Raw genomic sequence first — 19,258 nt, 5'->3', positions numbered from 1 at the left:
TTTCAAATTGAGAGAGGATATCCAGCCTGAAGATGACGAAAGATTTGCCGAAACGTCACTGGATAAAGCATAAAAGATTGCATCTTATTTCTTCTCAAGCACCAAACCGTTCCGACTAATAAAATACGAAAACGATTCTATCAAAAATCTTTTCTTAAAGTTCAAGAGTTGTAAGATTTCTGATAAAGGAAAAATTATAAGATTTTAAGTAATAGTTTCATGGAATAGAAAATCTAATGTTTTCCGTTAACACTTGGAGGATTGAGGTTTCTAACCTGAAAACTTTGACCTATATTTTTTCTAAAAAGAAAATGTGTTTCCAAGTTTTCTTTCAGCGAACTTGAAGTAATTGAGCTTCCCTACATAAAGATGTAGAATTTATCAAGAAATATTCAGTAGATTTTTATTCTGTGGCGCTTGAAAAAAGGCAAATTGGACACTTTGTCCAGCAAAATGCGATCTTAACCCTGGGAGGATTTTACTAGCCAAAGTGGTCAATTCGACTTTTTTCAATCACCACAGAATTAAAATTTATTTTACATTTCGTGATAAATTTTACATCTATGTCTAGGGAAGGTTCATTACTTCAAGATCGTCGAAAAAAAACTTGGAAAAATATTTTCTTTTCAGAGAAAATGAAGGTTAAACTTTTGAGGTTAGAAACGTCGATTCTCCAAGTGTTAAAAGTGTTAAAATCTTGTTACAAATTTAAAGTTTAACGATTTTGAACATTAGTATCATGTTTTCTGTAAAATTCTGTATTTTTCTATTACTCCAAATGTTTAATTTCCTCCCATTTCTCTTATACTTTAACAAAATTCCTAAAACACTAGTCTGTAAAAGGGTGAAATAAATTATTATTATTACTTTAACAAAAAAAAATGATTCGAAAATAAAATGTTTACGATGATATCACAACTTCTGTCGCAATTTCCCGCGATTCAGAGTCGTTTTCAGTCAAAATATCTATATAATAAAGAAAGGCCTGTTTGTTGGTAATCGTCGTTCCGACTTTTTTATACAAATCCACACCGTTTGTCCGATCGCGATGAAATTTGGTACAGAGACCCCTTATAACAGGCGGTTTCAGATGGCCGTATTCATTTTCCCCCCAAAGCCCCCCTTCAGGTAGCCCCCATAGAGATTTCATGCAGTTTTTGCAAATTTTTGAATTTGGCGCCTAAAGTATTGTATGAAAATGATTTCTTCTCTTTGCAAGTTTTTTCTTTTGGGTTTGATAAGTGGCCCAAATCTGCCTTTAAACCATCACAATTTATTTTCTCTCTAAAATTTGCGCGAAGCGCAACAAATCCCCGCGAAGCGGGGCGAGGTAAATTGGAGCGAAGCGACAATTTACCTCGTTTTTAATAAAATAAAATGAAAATGGCCACGCTAAATTGTACATACTCCCCTTATTACTGATTTTTCACTTGATTCTCCACACAATGGGTTGAAAAAAAAGAAGAAACCAACAATGGAGGTACTCCTTCAATCAATTATCTCTTTGTGATACATCTTCAACGGCATTTATCATATTTGACTTTATCCAATCCAACCACAGCCATCATGCGAGGAGTGAGATGAGGTGGCTTTTGAGGATGAAAAAAATGTACCTACATATATATATTCTTTCCATGATTAACGGACAAATTCTTTCATCTTGGACGCGGCTTTGGTCGGTGAAACGACAAGAGATGAGAGAGAGAAAAAGGGTGAGCACCAGCAATGGAACATGTCCAAATTGAACATTTTTCCTCCACCATCCAAAGAGCATCACGCTCACTCGATGGTTTTCTTTACCATTTTATTGTCTTCGAATGACTTGGATAATAAATCTCTGGAGGAGAGGCTTCATTTTTTCTTCTCAAAATGCTCGTTCTTCTCTTACTTCTTCCAGCATCAACATTTTAGCCTTCTTCTCCTTGCTTCGCTTCATCTCCCAACAAACACTACTCAATACCTACTTTTTAACAGGGATGAGTTGTGATAATTGAAATTATAGGGGAGATTCGGGTGTACTAAAAGTTACACAATGACTTACAAAAGGCTCATAAATAAGCATTGTCTAATAAGATAGAGCAAGGAAGGCTTATCTGAAGTTATAGCGCAAAGTTTTGTGCATGATTGTTAATTTTACCAAACTTTACATGAATTCTACTGAATTCTTCGACGCCATGTTGAATTTTTGATATTTTTAAATCACATTTTCAATTTGAATGCTAACTTTTGTATAGTTTTTAATTCGACTGATTAAAGAACGAAGAGAAAATATCAAAAAAAAATGCAGCTCAATTTTTTTATGTTAAGAATAAAAGGAGATTTTGAAAAAATCAAGAATAATAAGAAAAAATCTTTTATCATGAATAGCGCACTAACTTTCCGTTAAACATAAATTCAAAAATTAGGTTTCATTTAGTGTTGTCTGATGTGACTTTAGGATCTTCCATCGTAAAACCAAAATAAGGTGTAGAAGAAAAATCAGAATTTCCCAAATAAATAAATATTATTTTACGATCTGTTTGAATCAAGGAATTAATCTTAATTAATTAAGGTTCGTACAGCAATTAGAGGAAAATTACATTTTTTTTTACTAATTATATGTTACAGAATTATGCAATTCCAAAAAGCTCATTAAAATTTCTCCTAAATTTAATATTCTGGGATTTTTATGCTTCCGCAGATGATTCCTACAATTAGTTCAACCTTGAGGATGAATTTTGTGAGAATGTCGTCACAGATGAGGACTCCTATGACCAATAATCTCTGCCTTCGACTTCTGTCCGGAAGTTCATTTGTGCGGCAGAAAGATACATCGAATACACCGGCTACAGCACCAACGGAACCGGCACAGGGGGCACCTGGTGATGCAAAGAAGGGTCAGGTGTCAATGAATCAAGCCTACAAGCCAAATGATTTCGAGAAACGCATTCTTGTGTGGACAAAGAAGTACAAGAGTAAGGAAGATGTTCCCAACTATGTGAGGTGAGAGAATTTTCTTTGCTTCAGTCACGAGATCATCTCAAGATTAATTTTTTAATTTGGTCACTTTAGTCGGGAAGAAATGGAAAAGAGCCGTAGCAAGGCAAGGATTCGTATATCAAACTACATGATTGTGGCCACACTCATTGGATGCATCATTATGGGTAAATTTCTCCCACTCGGTGTGCAAACTTCCTGATTTTCATGAGAATGTTAAGAATTTTCTAAACTAACTATTTTCCTTTCTTTGATGACAGTTTATAGTGGAAAACAGGCAGCTGAACGAGGTGATACAGTGTCGAAAATAAATAGAGATTGGCATGCAGATCTCAAGGAACAAAAGAAGGTAGAAGATCAAGCTGCCCTAGCTAAATCCTACAATACCAAATAGGAAGCCCAGTCAGTACAGAAGAAGAAGAAGGAAGTCCTTTGCTGGAGGATCTTCAGAAACAATGCATCCGTTGAGATAGCAAAATTATTAAATGTAAATATTCTATATTACTCCTTGTGTACAGTGTTGCTGTAAAGCTCAAAGATGAAAAGAATTAAAATAAAGAAATTTAATTTGCAAATTAATTTTTTAAATTACTTCGGACCCTCAGTCGGGCGTAGCCAGAACGAAATTTTGGGGGGAGTTATTTTAAAGGAGTTCATGCACTGGCCATGTAAAAACTTCCTCTATCGCAGAACAATTTTGACCCATTTCGTCTTGTGGAGAATTTAAAAAAAAAATAGAAAAATCGCAAAAGAAACTCCCCAATATCCACTGGGATTACATAGAAAAATGCAAATGTTTGCCAAAATATTCAAATATTGCGACGCCATTTGCAGTTTTTGTCCCTCTAAAATATGTTTCAAATTTTTTTTTATAGACTCCGCGGAGGTTTCTTCTTTTTAAAGTTAATTTATTGCAGGAAAATTGACACTTATTGATTACGCAAAATTAATTTGAAAAAGATGAAAACTGCGACAAGTCTACAAAATTTCTAAAACATTTTTTAGAGTGAAAAAAAAAACTGCAAATGGCGTTGCAGTATTTGAAAGGAGTTCATGCAGTTGATATGGGCCAAGTACCTAATTCGAGAAAATGGAGAAAACAATTTTGACCCTACCAATCTTTTAGGGAATCAAAAAAGGATAAAGAATCGCTAAAAATATTTAGCATTTTCCGCTGGGATCGCAAAGAAAAAAAAGTCAATAGTTTCGTAAAAAAAATCAAAAAAATTGAATTTCAACTAGTCTATATTTGGTTAAAAGTGAATTGCTAAACTTATTAACAAAATCTTTATCACACAATAAGTCATCAAAAGTTTCATTGCACGGATTGCTGCTCAGCCAAACCAGTGAGCCCCCATGCATTCAGTACTCCATGCGACTTGACACACCCAGCACCACTCAAATCCACATCCAGCCCTCGTGCAGACCATATGCATGCAGCCACCATCTCGTTCTGTAGCTGTTCGGCACTTTGGGCATGGTTTTGTAGAGATTTTTATTGTGGTCCTCGTTGCTTCATCCCATTTCGCCTCAGCGGCTCTCTGAAATTTTTATTCAACCCACAAAAAATTATTTAGCCTCTCTCTGGGACATTTGCTTGAATCACGCGGAAACTCACATTGGGATCCACGGAGAATTGCTGAACTTCTGAGAGTCTGGCTGCAGAATCGGCAATACATTCACCCAAATGATAGCCCTGAAGGCATTGTCGGCAGAAGACGTAGCCACAGCCATTTTGGCATTGCACACGTCGACAATCCTCCTCCACGAGGAGCCCCATCCCACAGCCAGGCTGTGGACAGAGTACACCACCCTGTTGCAGAACAAATTCCTCCGTTGCGAAGCGCTGATAGCGCTCATACAGGGGTTTAGGTAGCAAACGGAAGTGATGGGATTCTTCGATGAAGGACTCAGCACAGCCCACGGGACACGACAGCGTGTAACCCAGGTGCTCTGTTGAGATAAATTGCCTCTCACCCAGGCGGGATTGACAAAAGTCTCGGAAGCAATCGAGGCATGCTACGTGTCCAGCTTCACAGGGAAAAACAAGCACAGGGGAGGAAGTTTCCGTGCACGCTAAGCACGGAACTTCGCGTGAATTGACTTTAACAAGATTAAGGGCCACAGCGTAGTCATCCTCTCCTTGAGCAGGATGCTCAGCGCATCTAAAGTAGAATTCCGCAAAAGGCGGGTCTCCCTCAGCCACGGATGCTACACAGGGAATTGCCTGGGATTCACAGTGCCCACGGACTTTGTGGGGTCGCAGTACATCGTCCCAGCATTCCGGGTCACGGTGTACAGTGAAGGCACCTCCACGGCATGTGGCACAGCGAACACGAAGCTTCCCGGTGCACAACTTTGAGCATTGGGAACAGTACACAAAGAATTGGGCTTTCTGTGGTGCCTTACGTGGTTCTAAATGAACACCAGAATGCCATTTTAATTGACATGCTTATCAGATTCCTCTGTGAAACTTACCACCATCTTCCGGAGTATCCTGCACCTCCGTCTCCCCTTCAAGCAACGACTCCGACAGAGGACGATAGGCCTCCTCAGATTCCCCATCCTCCTCAGTCAGGGGAGTACTTTCAGGCCGTTTCAGCGGCTGCCTGCGTGTCTTGACGGCATGAAGAATTGTCCTCTGACCCAAATCACATTCCTAAAACAAAACATCAATCAGTTCTATTCCATTTAAAGATCCCAAAAGAGCAAGGTTCGTTGTCTATTTACGTTCAAGGTGATTGCGTCGCCCAGCTCCTTCCCAGCAAAGATAATCTTCACTTCGTCAGCAGAGGAAAAGCCCAATTGAGGGGCAATAATCTCCTTCACATTCTTAATGTCCCAACTGGGATCCAGCTGCAGGGAAAGTGTGCTTCCTGTGTTGCATTTCACGTACACACTGAGGGCATTTGTGATTTCTTTCTTATTCAGCAGAATTTGCAGCATTCTTGCAAATAAACTTCTTAATAATTCAAAAATATTCATTCCACCTTTCAATTCACGCTAAATTAAGCAATAAACTCCGCAAAATCATCAGAAAAACGCGATTTATTTTTAATTTCTGTTTTTTTTTCTTGTGCGCAGCTGATTAGTTGAGGTTATGTCACAATAGGTTCTCCAATCTCTTAACCCTCTTAACTTAAAAAGGGCTCAAAAAATAATAATATTTGAACTTTAACGAACTTTTTTTGCATTTCGACAAAATTCGTGATTTCCTTGTTTTTCCGCCAATTTTTGGGCACAAAACACATTTTCGGGGCTCCTGGGGCACTTACGGGTGCTCTGGAGCCCTCGGGGAGCTCCCACGTGCGGAATTTGGGGCCCGCGGAAATTTTGACGGTTGGGGATTTTACACGACTCTCATTTCCCGGAAATGGATTTTCGCAAACTTTTGGAATGTTTGATGCCAATCGACGCGGCGTCGCTTCCTGGTCACTAAAAACCACTTCCGGCCGAGAAATTCAGTGGAAAACGCGAGAAAATTGCGAAAAACTGACTGTGTGAGGGAAACAGATAGCAGTGAAATGCATCCTTCTCATTTTCTCTTGAACCAACAGTGCCGAAAAGTACCAGTGGTGGTTTTTGGAACTACATTTCTAGCGCCAAATTCAAAAAATAGTCAAAAAAAAGATTTTTTTTATATTTTTTTTTAGAATAAAAAACTAAAAATACAAACAAAAAAACATTTCACGTGATACAGATTTTATTTTTCAATTTCGTTGATATACATAAAATCTTTCTGCATTTTCTTCTATTTTGTAGCATTTACAATTTAATTGAATTGTTTTTTTTTTTTTCATTAAAGGTAATAATGAAAGAAAGATATGTGAAAATTAAAGATATTAAAGATTATATTGTCTAAAGATGTGTTCTCTTTTTTTTTTAAATTTATTTCAAGAATCATTCTTTCGGACATTTAAGGCTAAAAAATACTTGCTGAAATCTTTTCTTTTAATTTTTTTTTAATAAATAGACTTCAAATAACATTTATGTGCTTTTAACTCTCAAATTTACATTTTTTATGTTTCTCAACAAATTGTTTTTAATCTAAAATATAAATTCACATAACAAGTTATAAGTGACTATGTTTTCGGTTTTTTTAAGATTTAATTTTTTTTTTTCAAAATTCAATTAACATTTTTTGGCAAAAGATACTTTTTTTCTTAAGGAAAAAATAGATAAGTTTTCTTTTAGAACTTTAGAGTATAATATTGTTTGCAAGTAAAGAGAATACAAAAAAGCAAAATTTCAACAAAATAAAATTGTTAAAAACTGCTGGAAGGATGAGCAAAAATTCAAGAATTTCTGCTTTAGTTTTTTTTGGAGTCATATATTTACAAAAATATAGTTTTCCAATGAACGAGAAAACACTTCAATTTATTTTTTTTTTAATAATTTGATTAACTTGTTTTAAAATCTATTTGGTAAATATTATCTCCGGTCATATAATTTAATTTATTTCATTCATAATTTAAATATAATAGACACGCAATATATTTATTTCAATTTTCATTTTTTTACTTTACTTTAAATACATTGTTTAATTAATTAATTATTATTTTTTAGTCATAAATCTGCAGCAGCAAAGATGTGGTAGTTACTAAAAGTTTTCTCCTTTCATTTTTTCTCTCTTTTATGTTATCATGAAAATATTTCAAAGTAAATATATTTTCTTTTTATTTATTTTTATCTGGTGCTACGATTGTTTTTCTTTTTACTTTTAATTGTTTCCTCTTTTTCTGCATGACACTTTTTTTTTTAAATTTGTTTCTCCAAAAAAAAGTGTTGTCACTTGAAAGTGAATAATATTATAATTCCATGTATTTACGAATTTTTAATTAAAACATATCGTATGTGTTCATTCCATTCTTTTTCCTCTCACGGTCATGAACTCCATGCGGTGTTTTTTTCTTTTATCGAAATTTTAATGTAAGTTCTCTCTTCAACTTTCTTTTCAACCATGTCGTGGGGATGAAGTCATTCCTGCAAAAGAACCAATTAACATCGTCATCGTGATTGTGTTGTGTTTGCCAAAGAAAAGATTATGCAAATATATTTGAATTGGAAAGAAAAAAAAATTAGGAAAGAAAATACTTTTTAATTCACACATTTTGAGAGACTTTATCGTGATTTAGCAAGGCACACAAAACAGATGAAAAGAAAAATATTAGTTGTTGAATTTACAAGAGAAGCTATTAAATGAAAAATAAATAAATAATTAATATTTTAGCTACAACAGAGATTGTGAAGCAGAGTTAATACGATAAAAATGAAAAATGCAACTTACTTCCAATCAAAAATTAATGTACAAATATGTGCTTTTTAATGTTAATTTGCATTCTATCCCATAAACTCGTCTGTTGACATACTAAAAACTACGTATTTACATTGTGATGTCAATATCGAGTTTTGGTATCTAAAATAACACAAAATTAAAAAAAAATGTTAGTAAAACAAAACAAAGAATTAGAAAAAGTAAAAAAAAAAGCTTGAGGTGAGTAATTTGCATGCTTAGGTGGATAAAATAAATAGAAATTATTCTATTTCTTCAACTTTTATTTTTAGAAAATTTAGAATTTTATCTGAAACCTTCTCAAATTTATTGGAAAGAATTAAAGCCAAGAACTTAATGCTCTATCCTCATTCAAATTATGTACTAAATGAAACCTAATATGCAAGAAACGTCGTTTTTAATACAGTCGTGTCTGCGTAGTAGGACCGTCGTCAAAAAAACTTCTCCGCGGAAAAACGGCTTCAGAATAAGGAAATTTGCTTCCAGAGTGGGACAATTTGTACTATTGGAAAGGCAGGATACTAATTGTCCCACTCTGAAGGCAAATTTCCTTATTCTGAAGCCGTTATACCGCGGAGAAGTCTTTTTGACGTCGGTCCTACTACGCAGACACGATAGTCTGATTTTACTTTTTGTGAACGACAAAATAATAAGCCAGCTGAGAAGTAAAATAACTTCCAAATAATTCCGATCATGTCAAATTTTGCACCATTCGATTCAGAAAATTATAAAAAACCTTCCTAATATTTGCGAAAATGCTGTAAAACTTATGGTCGTTTGAGAAAATGCGTTTAAATATTTCCATACATTTTCTCATTGAAACCATCATAGCCATTGAATGTTCAAGTGACGTCATTGAAGTATTCCAAGAAATTGCTCACAGAAACCACTTTCCACTCAACAGATTAACCTCTAGGCCGCCAAGCGGGGTCGTTGAACGACCCCAGCCCTATATTTCGTGCTATAACTTAACAAATATAAAAGATACCATTCCCATCTTTTGGAAATAAGTTCTTTGGTTATCTGAGAAGGTTGTGTAAAAATTTCAGCTCAATCCGTCCACCACAAGAAAAGTTATTAACACCGGAGGACTTTACTGGTAATTTCTACCAATTGGAACCTTAAAATCGTCACAGAATAAAATCTATTGGACTTATCTCGATGAATTTAGCATCTATGTGTAGGGAATTTTAATAACTTTAAGATAGCAGAAAGAAATTCTCGAGAAAAGTCTTTTCTTTGGAAGATAATTGAGGTCAAAGTCAGAATCCAACGCGGAGGATCAATTTGGTAATAACTACCAGTCAAAATCACATACATTTTAGCCATGGTTTTGAGGTTATGTATCCCCATATTTCCCAAATAAAGTACTCTTGTTCACTTTTCCCCGATGAAAATCATTAATGAGGACTAATTTTATTGCCGGAAGTGACTAAAAAGTTACTTTAAGAATCAAAGTTTGTGATGATTTAGGCGCAATAATAAATTATGTAAAATTGTAGCTAAAAAAGTCGTTTGAATTGGCAATTTTGCATCGATTCGACGCAATTTTTTTTTCAGTGACGATTTTCTCAATTAAATATTTAGTAATTAGGTGTAGGAATGCTTCAAAGAGATTGGGAATTAGTGAAACTTTCGATCCTTGTTCATTAAACTGATTAATAATTAATTATTGAGCATATTTTATCAACTGGTACTTATTACCAATTTGATCCTCCGCGTTGTGCCAAATGTTGGGTCCTCCAAGTGTTAAGGAAAATGTAGAAGAAGGGAATTCAAAAATTGGTGTAACGGCCATGCTGCGGAAAATTTCTTAGAATGAAGTTAGTCACATCATAAATCATATGGTTGAAGGGGGTTGAAGGGTTGTGTTTACTTTCTCACTTTAACATCTCAGTGTCAGAATTATCGCGAATAAGTAACATAAACAACATAAAACATAATTAGAAGCATATAAATGTGCAAAACAATAAAGAATATTTGAGAAATATTGCCATTTATCACGGTGCGGGAAGTGAGGGGAATGTGGGGAAGTAGTGAAAAAAAATAGCAGTTGCGGTCAACTTCGTGGCAAATTTCTCACGAAGAAAGTGTGAAAAATGAGTGAAAAATGTTTTTCCCTAATATCTTCTTCTGCGTGTTTCCGGGTGGCGAATTTGTGATACAAGGGGCAAGAGGACTATATAAGGAGTCTAAATGTAGTGACCCGACAGTTCCCGGTTTTATAGTTTATGAGAAAATCGACTTCCTTCTTGGGGTCGTTCAACGACCCCACCTTGGCGCTCTAAGGAAGCTCCAAGGTCTTGGCGGCCAGCAGGTTAAAAAGATGTAGAAAATGTAGAAATAATAAGTTAAACACAAATTTATTTCACGAAAAATTTCCCAAAATATGAAAATATTTACTCAAATATTCTCTCATCTGTCAAAACGTACACACAGAAAATTATTCGTATTAGTCGAATGCGAGTGAAATATTCGGACATATTCGCAGTTTGAGTCGCACTGTCTAATGTAAAAGATATAGGAAATACTAGTCATTAACAAATGCGAGTGGCACACTCACGGAAATGGACAGTTTCACTGCCACTTTTGGTCAAAATTTATCTGTGTGTACTTCAACGGAACACAAAATTCCACGACATCACTTGTTCGTTCAATGGCTTCGATGGAAAAATGTATGGAAAATTTTTCAAACGCATTTTCCTTAACAAGCTCGCATTTTAGCACATTCTCGTAAATATAAAAAAAGTTTCTTATAATTTTCTGAATGAAATGGTGCAAAATTTGGCTTGATCGGAATTATTTGGTAATTTGGGGTCAATTTCAGTTGTTTTTACTGCGCTTAGGACGCAATTTTAATCTAAAGAAAAATATGTTGGAATAATCTACTATTTCACTTTAAATAAAATTTTATTTCAATTTCTTTATATTTTTTCCATACAAATTCACTATTTTCCGTGAATTTTTCATATTTCGCTTACTAAATGACCAAAATATTAAATCTAAATTTTTGTGTATCATGCAGTCACAATAAGTTTAAAAATTATTGTGCATAATTAATTTTGGAAATTAAATGTGTAGTAGAAATATCAACTAATTAATGAAAAGAAAGTAAACTTTTTGAGCTTTAAATAGAAAATATCAGCTAACTGACTGAAAATACAGAATTCAAAAAAATTCTCATACAAATTCCCATATTATTGTTAAGGATAAACTAAATGAAAAATTCTCCTCTATCCACAAAACTTTTCCACATTCAAATTGCGTGCATTTTCTAAACCATTATATTAATTTTCTGCATAAGAAGTTAATTTTATATGCATGACTCATTCCAATTTAGAGCTCTTTCTCTCTCTCTTTTAGAACATTCAATGTTAAATGGGAAAAGGGGAAGAAAGTTTAAAAAGAAGGGGGTATATAGTGCAATTTATTACATTTTTATTAAAGAAAACTCCAATTATTATGTTTTTTTTTTTAATAAAGAAGAAAGAAAAACTACTAATAGTTAGATATTAGAGAAAAGGAGATAAAAAAAACGTTGTAGTGAATGATTTGTAAAACAAACCTCAACACATATCCTACATTCAGCTTTTTTCCATTATGTGAGAAAAGGTATATATATATATATTTTTTTTTCTTTCAAAACTTTTCTGGTTAATGATCATGATTTTATTGTCCTGAAGTTTTGTGGGGCAAATAGGATGATAGACGAAACGAAAAAAAAAGAGATAATAAGAATACTTTGTAAGTGTTATACACGCAGCAATATTTAAGGCAATCGCCAATCAATTATAATATTATTTCTTTTTCTTTTTACATTAACAATTCTTGAAAATGTAAATGGCTGTAGCGGACTTACCGGGAGTGTAGGTGGTTTGTTCACTTGTATTCAGTGAAGTAGACTCTGTGGCACCAGAGTAGAAGGGATTTGTACTAGAAGCTGGTGGTGGTGGCATTGCGTACACTGGCATTCCAGCACCACTCGCCTGTCCAGCAGTTGGCTGCGAAGTCACCGGACCACCACCCACCTTAACATCCTCCAGATCAGCCAAATCCTCCTGCAAAAGTACAGAGAAGAGCCTCACTTATCGCGCATTAAAATTCGAACGAGTGGACAACAACATCCATCGTCTCTCCCAACACATTTACTTAATAAAGTGTCTGTGTGTGTGTCTTGGTGTATCTTTTACTAATTTTGGATACTTTTTTTTTAATATACAATTAAATAAGAAAAAGGAAAGAAAATAACAAAGAGCATGCAAAACGAAAGTTTAAATAAATTTGAACAGAAAGCCATGAGAAATATACCAATGATTTGAATTCTTTATAGAGAGGATTCCCTGTGAATTGTCGAAAAGAATGTGACTCAATTGATAAAAAAAAATGCGACTACTTACTCGTCTCCTTGGCTGTTGTGTCGTTGGACCTGATCCTCCAGGCATATTACTAGCATTGCCTCCATCTCGCTAATTAACATAAAAAGAAGGAAGAAAGAAAACAAAAAGAAAACAATAATATTTTTGAAAAATAATGGGATGAAGTCAAAAAATCCTTTTTTTTATAAAAAATAAAAATTGATTCAAAAATCAAAACATTTTGTATTTTCACAAAAAAAAATCAAAATATCAAAATTCAAATGTGTTGGTGTTGAAAAATAAAATTTAAAACACAAAAAAACCACCAATTCGAAAAATAAAGATAGAGATTCTTTTTGCACAGAAAGAAAACGATAGCAGCACGTGATTTTATGTGATGATGATGGGTGATGGATGAATTTGTGAGAGATTGATCTTTTTCTTTTCTTTTTTTAAAGAGCAGGAGTACACAACCACTTTGCAATGATGTGATCTACTAACAATAAAAGTAATTTGGCATATTCATATTAGTAACAAGTAAATATTTTAATTTATTATTCTCATTAAAACTTTTATGTAAAAAAAAAGGAAAACAAGACTAATTTATTCTGAAAAACGTGAAGGAATATGTAAGAAATAGCGTGCAGATATTAGCGTTGTATATGTTATATAATAAATTATGTATGATACAGGATTGAATAGGTAATGAATTATTTTGATTTAATATCTTCTACTTATATTTTGGTGCAATATTTTTCAAAGATTTTTACCACCCTTACCTGTAGTTATATAGTTATAAAAAGTTCAGGGGCGTTAATTAATTAACCCTTTCAGGTTCGCGATCAATCAAACGACTTCATTGAACTAAAAATAATTTTTATGGATTCCTTTGAGCTCAAATAAGACATTTTTGGCAAAAGGTCCCAACTCAAAAATTTTCGGTTTTTCGTTCTTCCTGATCCTGTGAGTCCTTAGGGATGTTCTTTTGTGGTCATAAAATGATCAGGGATTGTAAAGACATAGTTTTATACTAACTTAAACTCAATATTCATAAAATATCTATACAAAATGAAACATTTTCAAAATCGAGCCTTTGGGTCAGCGTATGACCCAATGGTCGTTAAAGGGTTAAAGGAGGGTGTTTGTCTTTCTTCAATTAATATGACGTGTAAAGTGGATTAAAAGACATGAAACTTAATGAACGTTTGACACTTCTTTTTTAAGACTTGACATTTTGCTCTAACGCCTGACGTTTCTTTTCTAAGGTTTGCCATATTTTTTAACGTTGTCATTCTTTTCCAACGTTTGAAAATTCTTTTTGAACCCAGGACCAGCACCATACATTCCTTTACTGGAATTTTGCTGGCCCTTACTTTTTCCATTTCAGCTCTGCCGAGAAGCTCTCATTCATTTTTAAATTGTGGGGAAAACCTTTTGCATTGTATAATTTCAAGTGTCTTTTGAATATAAACATGTAAATTGAATGTAAATACGAATTCTCTGGCATATACAACCAGTGATCCGAGTTTTCTGCCGTTTTCTCGGTGAGGTTGGTAATGAAGTCGTCGGCAGACGCAGAAAGTGGAAAAAGAAATAAAAAAATTATTATTATTATATTATTTTAACCTGCAGGCCGCCAAGACCTTGGAGCTTCCTTAGAGCGCCAAGGTGGGGTCGTTGAACGACCCCAAGAAGGAAGTCGATTTTCTCATAAACTATAAAACCGGGAACTGTCGGGTCACTACCTTTAGACTCCTTATATAGTCCTCTTTCCCCCTGCATCACAAATTTTCCACCACAAAACACGTAGAAGAAGATATTAGGGAAAAACATTTTTCACTCATTTTTCACAATTTCTTCTTGAGAAATTTGCCACGAAGTTTACCGCAACCACTATTTTTTCCACTACTTCCCCGCATTCCCCTCACTTCCCGCACCGTGATAAATGGCAATATTTCTAGAAAATTCTTTATTCTTTTCAACACTTATGTGCTTCTGACTATGTTTTATGCGATTTATGCTACTTATTCGCGATAATTTTGACACTGAGAAGGTAGGGTGAGAAATAAAAACAACCCCACTAGCACACGGTTCATGACGTGACTAACTTCATTCTAAGAAATTTTCCGCAGCATGGCCGTTACACCAATTTTTGAATTCCCTTCTTCTACATTTTCCTTAATAACTTTTCTTGTGGTAGTCGGATTGAGCTGAAATTTTTACACAACCTCCTCAGATAACCAAGGAATTTATTTCCAAAAGATGGGAACGCTAGCTTTTATATTTATTAAGTTTTAGCACGAAATATAGGGCTGGGGTCGTTCAACAACCCCGCTTGGCGGCCTAGAGGTTAATAAAATTTCTAAGATGAAAATAATTTATTATTATCTCTAAAGAAAAACCTAAACTTTTGGATTATTTTTTAGATGCCCAAATACCCTTCTTGGCTACGCCCCTGAAAAAGTTTTTAATAACAAAGGTAGGAAAAAGAATTACTTTGCAAATATATTAATTATAACACAGCATGACCCATATAAAATCACCAAAAAAGAACTGTTGGGATAGATTAATGTAGAAAATCTTCCTCTCACTTTTACCCAACCTTTTTTGCATCATTTTATATGGTACACACTGTATTACTCTTCTAGCATTATGCAAAGGCATTAAATATGTTAATATTATGCATTTTTAAGGTGATTTGACTTTAAATAAAAATCCTCAGAGAAACTTTTTTTTATGTACACACATCCAATTGCGAATGGAAGCACTTACCTTCCTCATTCACCTTCCATTCCCCAAAAAAAACAAAAGAGTAATTTTTTTTTCTTCACTACTACACCTTTGTGTGTGTTCTCATGCAAACTTTTCTCTTGCATGTCTCTAGCATCTTACACAGTTTTTTTTTCAACGATCTTTTCTTGTTGTTTTGGGTGAGAATTTGTGATCACAACAGCCATAAATTAGTAATGAAAGCGTCAACCTACACCACTCACGTTCAAATGGTGATAATCTCCGGAATGTTCAGGTGGCATTGGTTTGTATTTCCCACAGCAGAAGTTGCAGCAACAACAGAAGCAGCAGCAGCAGCAGTAGCATCCCGTCACGATGCCACAGATCAAGAATAGAGCCTGTATACAAATTTATTTGTTTGTGAGAAATTAGAGGGTATTCAATGCCGAAAAAAAAAAAATAGGAAACTTGCTTTGCATGCCGGAGAAGTAACGACGAAATAAGCATTGACGTTCTCCTCGCCAAATTGCTCAGCAATATAGAGACCAAGGGAGCCGTAGTTGTCATAAATATTCCTTTTGGTGAGATCACTGAGGATGGAATGAGCTCGATTGACTTCTTTGAACTGCAAAAACAAAAAAAGAGATAGGATATCAATTTCATACTTAACTGATAAAATAAATATTTATAGAGATTCTTTTTCTTTAATGATAAAAAATCGTCCAATGTACATAAACTACGTTGCAATTTTTTTTATTGCATTCATGGATTAGAAGAATGAATCACGATTTCTATCGCTTATACGATGAGTGCCCGTTTAAAAAAAATATTTAATGTGATGTCTTTGTTTTATTAGCTCTTTAGGAAAGTATTAAAAGACTGATTTAGATCTTCTGAAGATTAAGAAATGAAGAACGACAATTTTTGAAAATTCCTTTATAAAAGTCAAGGGGTGTTTATCTGGAAAATTTTTGGATATATTCGGCGAAACTTTGTGAATCTTAGCGAATCATTAGAGTGTTCTTCTAAAGATATCCTGGATTTTGTCGGCAGATTGTTGGTTGATAAAATCCTGATTCTTTTTAAGATGACTGGCTTGCAAAAAATGAATTGAACTCGAATTTAGGTTTAGTTACATAATAATAGACGAATCTACCGAATTTTAGCAAATTAATCGAATCTTGGCGAATAATCCGATGATCCGAAGATTTTCATTCAAATAAAAGCCCCTTGATTAAAAGTTCAAGTTTTATGTTGAATTCTTTGCATAAGTATCTGATTTCCTTCAGAATGCATTATCCACGACTATAAATCAACAAATTCAGCACAAAATTATCTTGGAGTCTAAACTTACTTTCTCAGCAGCTTCTGGGTTATTGGGATTTTTATCTGGATGATACTTGAGGGCCAATTTTCGATAGGTCTTCTTAATATCATCAGCCGTGGCAGTTTTGGGTAGTCCTAGGGTCTCATAGAGTGTATCTCCGGCGGTTCTGGAAGAAAATTGAGGGGAAAAAAGAAGAAGATTCAGTGGAAATTAACACACAATTATATCATCTTATCAGTAAGGTATATACGATTTTTTAATACCCAAAGATAGTGGGATTTTTTTTTGATAAAGAACTTTTGGGTGCGTAAAGACAATTTTTAGAGTATTTTCCAGAGAATTCTCATTTTGTATTGCTCACTGTCTAATCAGTATGGCTTTCCATCTCTCCATGGGAAGGAGTTTTCACATGAAAAGCACGTAGTTTGCCCTTGCGATGAATACTTAAAAAAAAACCTGGAACTCCTTGGAGTGCCCTCATCCGGAGAAGTTTTTTTTTTGTGGGTAGTACACTCGTAAACGACATAAACGCGAGACTTTAGGGAGGCATTTGCCTTGACCTATCCACCCCCTTGGAAAAAGGGCTCTCTCTCTCTCCATGATGAAGTCCTCAATTGCGACCGCGCAGAGCTGAAAAAACACTTCCAAGCAGCTGCTCCTATATATTTTCCACAGGGCAGCTGTCCTTTCTTCTCAATCACAAAGCATGTTCTACTCTCAAGCACCTTGATGGTCATCCTCATTGGTCCAAAACCCCCCGGAAAAGGGGGCTCCACAGCAGGAAATGGATTCCCTTTTATCACCTTTGCGGTATTTTGCTCCAATTAGAACCTCCAAATGGGGCGAATGGATGACTAATGCTGCAGCAAGATGCCTCAGAATGGGCATTGTCACATGTCTCAAACACATTTCTGGAGCACCCACGCCTTTTGCCAATATCCACGATGGAATTTATCATTTAGTTTTAACCTACAAAGCTTGGAATTTGAGCATAATGATACTTTTTTCATGTGGCAATAGAAATCTTTTCATTTCTACGAGCAGTATCGATCGCTTTCATCTCGTGCACTTCCGCAAAATTTCACTGATATTGTTCTCGAGAGAAATTTCTTATCACGACTTTTTATCATTTTTAATGAATTATATTACCCCTTTCGCGTTTTTTTGGTCATACATAGACCCAAACATGAAACATTTTATTTTTCCAATTGCTAATGAATTCAATTTGCTTTTCCTAGTTATAAATTAATGTAATTCACGCAAAAGCGGCCAAAAAGACGTTTTTCCTCAAAAATGTAATCTGAGAGCATTCATAGAATAAATATAGTGATAAAAAGCGCATGTTTCAATGTTTTTATGTTTCACGTTGGACGCGAAAGAGTTGAGAATATCGAAAAAAAATTTTTTTTTTAATGATTAAAACTATAATTTTATTTTTTTATTGGGAAAACTTCAGTCAACGTCACAATGTGTTCTTCTCATTCATTAAAAATAATGAGCTAAAAGAGTAATATTAAAAAAAAAACACTGATATTAAAGTAAGATTTTAACTGAAACCTACCATCCAATATTCTGCGCCTATTTCTAAGGATTTTCTATTTTTATGTGGCCTGATGGAGGTGACTCAGTTAGAAACAAAAGGAACGTCTTTTCCTTCTGCAAATCTTTAACTAATTGGCCTTACGGGGCAGTGCTATCACACTTAAGCTCCAAGTGCTTGAGCATCATAACCTCTACGTGAGTACGAGACAACAACGCTATTTTTTCTCGTTCTTTCACATGTAAAATCTTTAGCATAAGTGCTTAGAACTTAAATGTGATAGCTTCCTTATTCAACGAGTAAGAAACCCTTTAAATTCGCATAAAATCTTAAAATTTCAGTGGAAAATTTAAAGATTTCAAGGGCTTCTTGGTCGCTGAATAAGGCCTAATATTTGGTGGATCAGTCTTAACAAATTGCTAGGTTGTCTAAAAGAAAAACCAATCCCGGACTAATATCCTTGTCTAACACAGCTGACAAACTTAAAAGGGCGCTGTCTTACAATTTTATAGCTTTGTAGCCCTATAGAAACGCGTTTTACACAATCAGTTTGCAATTTGCTCAGTAGGCTAGACCTTTTCAATCTTTGTTCCATAAATAAGATTTAAAATTGTGTTCAAGAATTAATAAATAAGCATAAAGAGCTACATTTTGTCTCAATGAAATTTTGGTGAGATGACAACTTTGGTCAAACATCGCGTTGTACACAATTGAATCACTGGCACTATAGGCCACCTTTGCATTCTCGTCTGCATATTGCTACTTACGATAGTTTTCTTTTATCCATTTTGCTTTTCCTGTGGTCGCTATCACTCAACTAATTAGTCACTTCCGCTCACCAATTTTTCCACTTCCACCCACGAAAAACTCTTCAATCAATTGCAATTGCAAAACACCAAAAAAGCCGTGAGAAAAAATATCATCGGACTTTTTCACGCAAATATCTTCTTCTTCAAACTACTCGCTGTGAAAGACCTTCTGAAGAAGAAGAAGAAATGTCAATTTATCGTCTAGTGAATAATCGCATTGCGTATCTG

General features: G+C 34.6%; 3 protein-coding genes across 8 annotated transcripts; 1 reads left to right on the top strand and 2 right to left on the bottom strand.

The window, feature by feature from the left end:
• Window positions 1-2,429: 2,429 nt before the first annotated feature.
• Window positions 2,430-3,551, top strand: LOC129791991 (UPF0389 protein CG9231). Of its 2 annotated transcripts, none has more exons than XM_055830702.1 (4): window positions 2,430-2,551; window positions 2,681-2,982; window positions 3,052-3,143; window positions 3,237-3,551. In XM_055830702.1, the coding sequence occupies exons 2-4, from the start codon at window positions 2,681-2,683 to the stop codon at window positions 3,368-3,370; spliced, it is 528 nt and encodes a 175-aa protein (XP_055686677.1). In that variant the 5' UTR covers window positions 2,430-2,551; the 3' UTR covers window positions 3,371-3,551. The 2 variants fall into 2 exon arrangements, with proteins under 2 accessions (XP_055686677.1, XP_055686676.1); XM_055830701.1 differs by having other exon boundaries at window positions 2,436-2,551; window positions 3,052-3,161.
• A 652-nt stretch (window positions 3,552-4,203) lies between these two features.
• Window positions 4,204-6,097, bottom strand: LOC129791900 (E3 ubiquitin-protein ligase parkin). The gene is made up of 4 exons (XM_055830518.1): window positions 5,707-6,097; window positions 5,455-5,635; window positions 4,595-5,391; window positions 4,204-4,517 (listed from the first exon to the last, which is right to left on the bottom strand). Exons 1-4 carry the CDS (start codon window positions 5,959-5,961, stop codon window positions 4,311-4,313), a joined length of 1,440 nt encoding a protein of 479 aa, XP_055686493.1. The 5' UTR covers window positions 5,962-6,097; the 3' UTR covers window positions 4,204-4,310.
• Window positions 6,098-6,661: 564 nt separating this feature from the next.
• LOC129791962 (dnaJ homolog subfamily C member 5 homolog) lies at window positions 6,662-19,105 on the bottom strand. Of its 5 annotated transcripts, none has more exons than XR_008750753.1 (8): window positions 18,989-19,105; window positions 16,709-16,847; window positions 15,827-15,979; window positions 15,609-15,752; window positions 12,667-12,735; window positions 12,129-12,327; window positions 11,835-11,946; window positions 6,662-7,959 (listed from the first exon to the last, which is right to left on the bottom strand). XR_008750753.1 is itself a non-coding variant. In XM_055830646.1 (7 exons), exons 1-7 carry the CDS (start codon window positions 19,006-19,008, stop codon window positions 7,931-7,933), a joined length of 753 nt encoding a protein of 250 aa, XP_055686621.1. In that variant the 5' UTR covers window positions 19,009-19,105; the 3' UTR covers window positions 6,662-7,930. The 5 variants fall into 5 exon arrangements, 3 of the variants coding, with proteins under 3 accessions (XP_055686621.1, XP_055686622.1, XP_055686624.1); XR_008750754.1 differs by having other exon boundaries at window positions 15,618-15,752; XM_055830646.1 differs by lacking the exon at window positions 11,835-11,946.
• Window positions 19,106-19,258: the final 153 nt, after the last annotated feature.

Source organism: Lutzomyia longipalpis, chromosome 3, assembly GCF_024334085.1.
Source record: "Lutzomyia longipalpis isolate SR_M1_2022 chromosome 3, ASM2433408v1".
Taxonomy (NCBI): domain Eukaryota; kingdom Metazoa; phylum Arthropoda; class Insecta; order Diptera; family Psychodidae; genus Lutzomyia; species Lutzomyia longipalpis.
The sequence above is the reverse complement of the archived record's forward strand: the minus strand, read 5'-3'. Positions and strand labels throughout refer to the sequence as shown.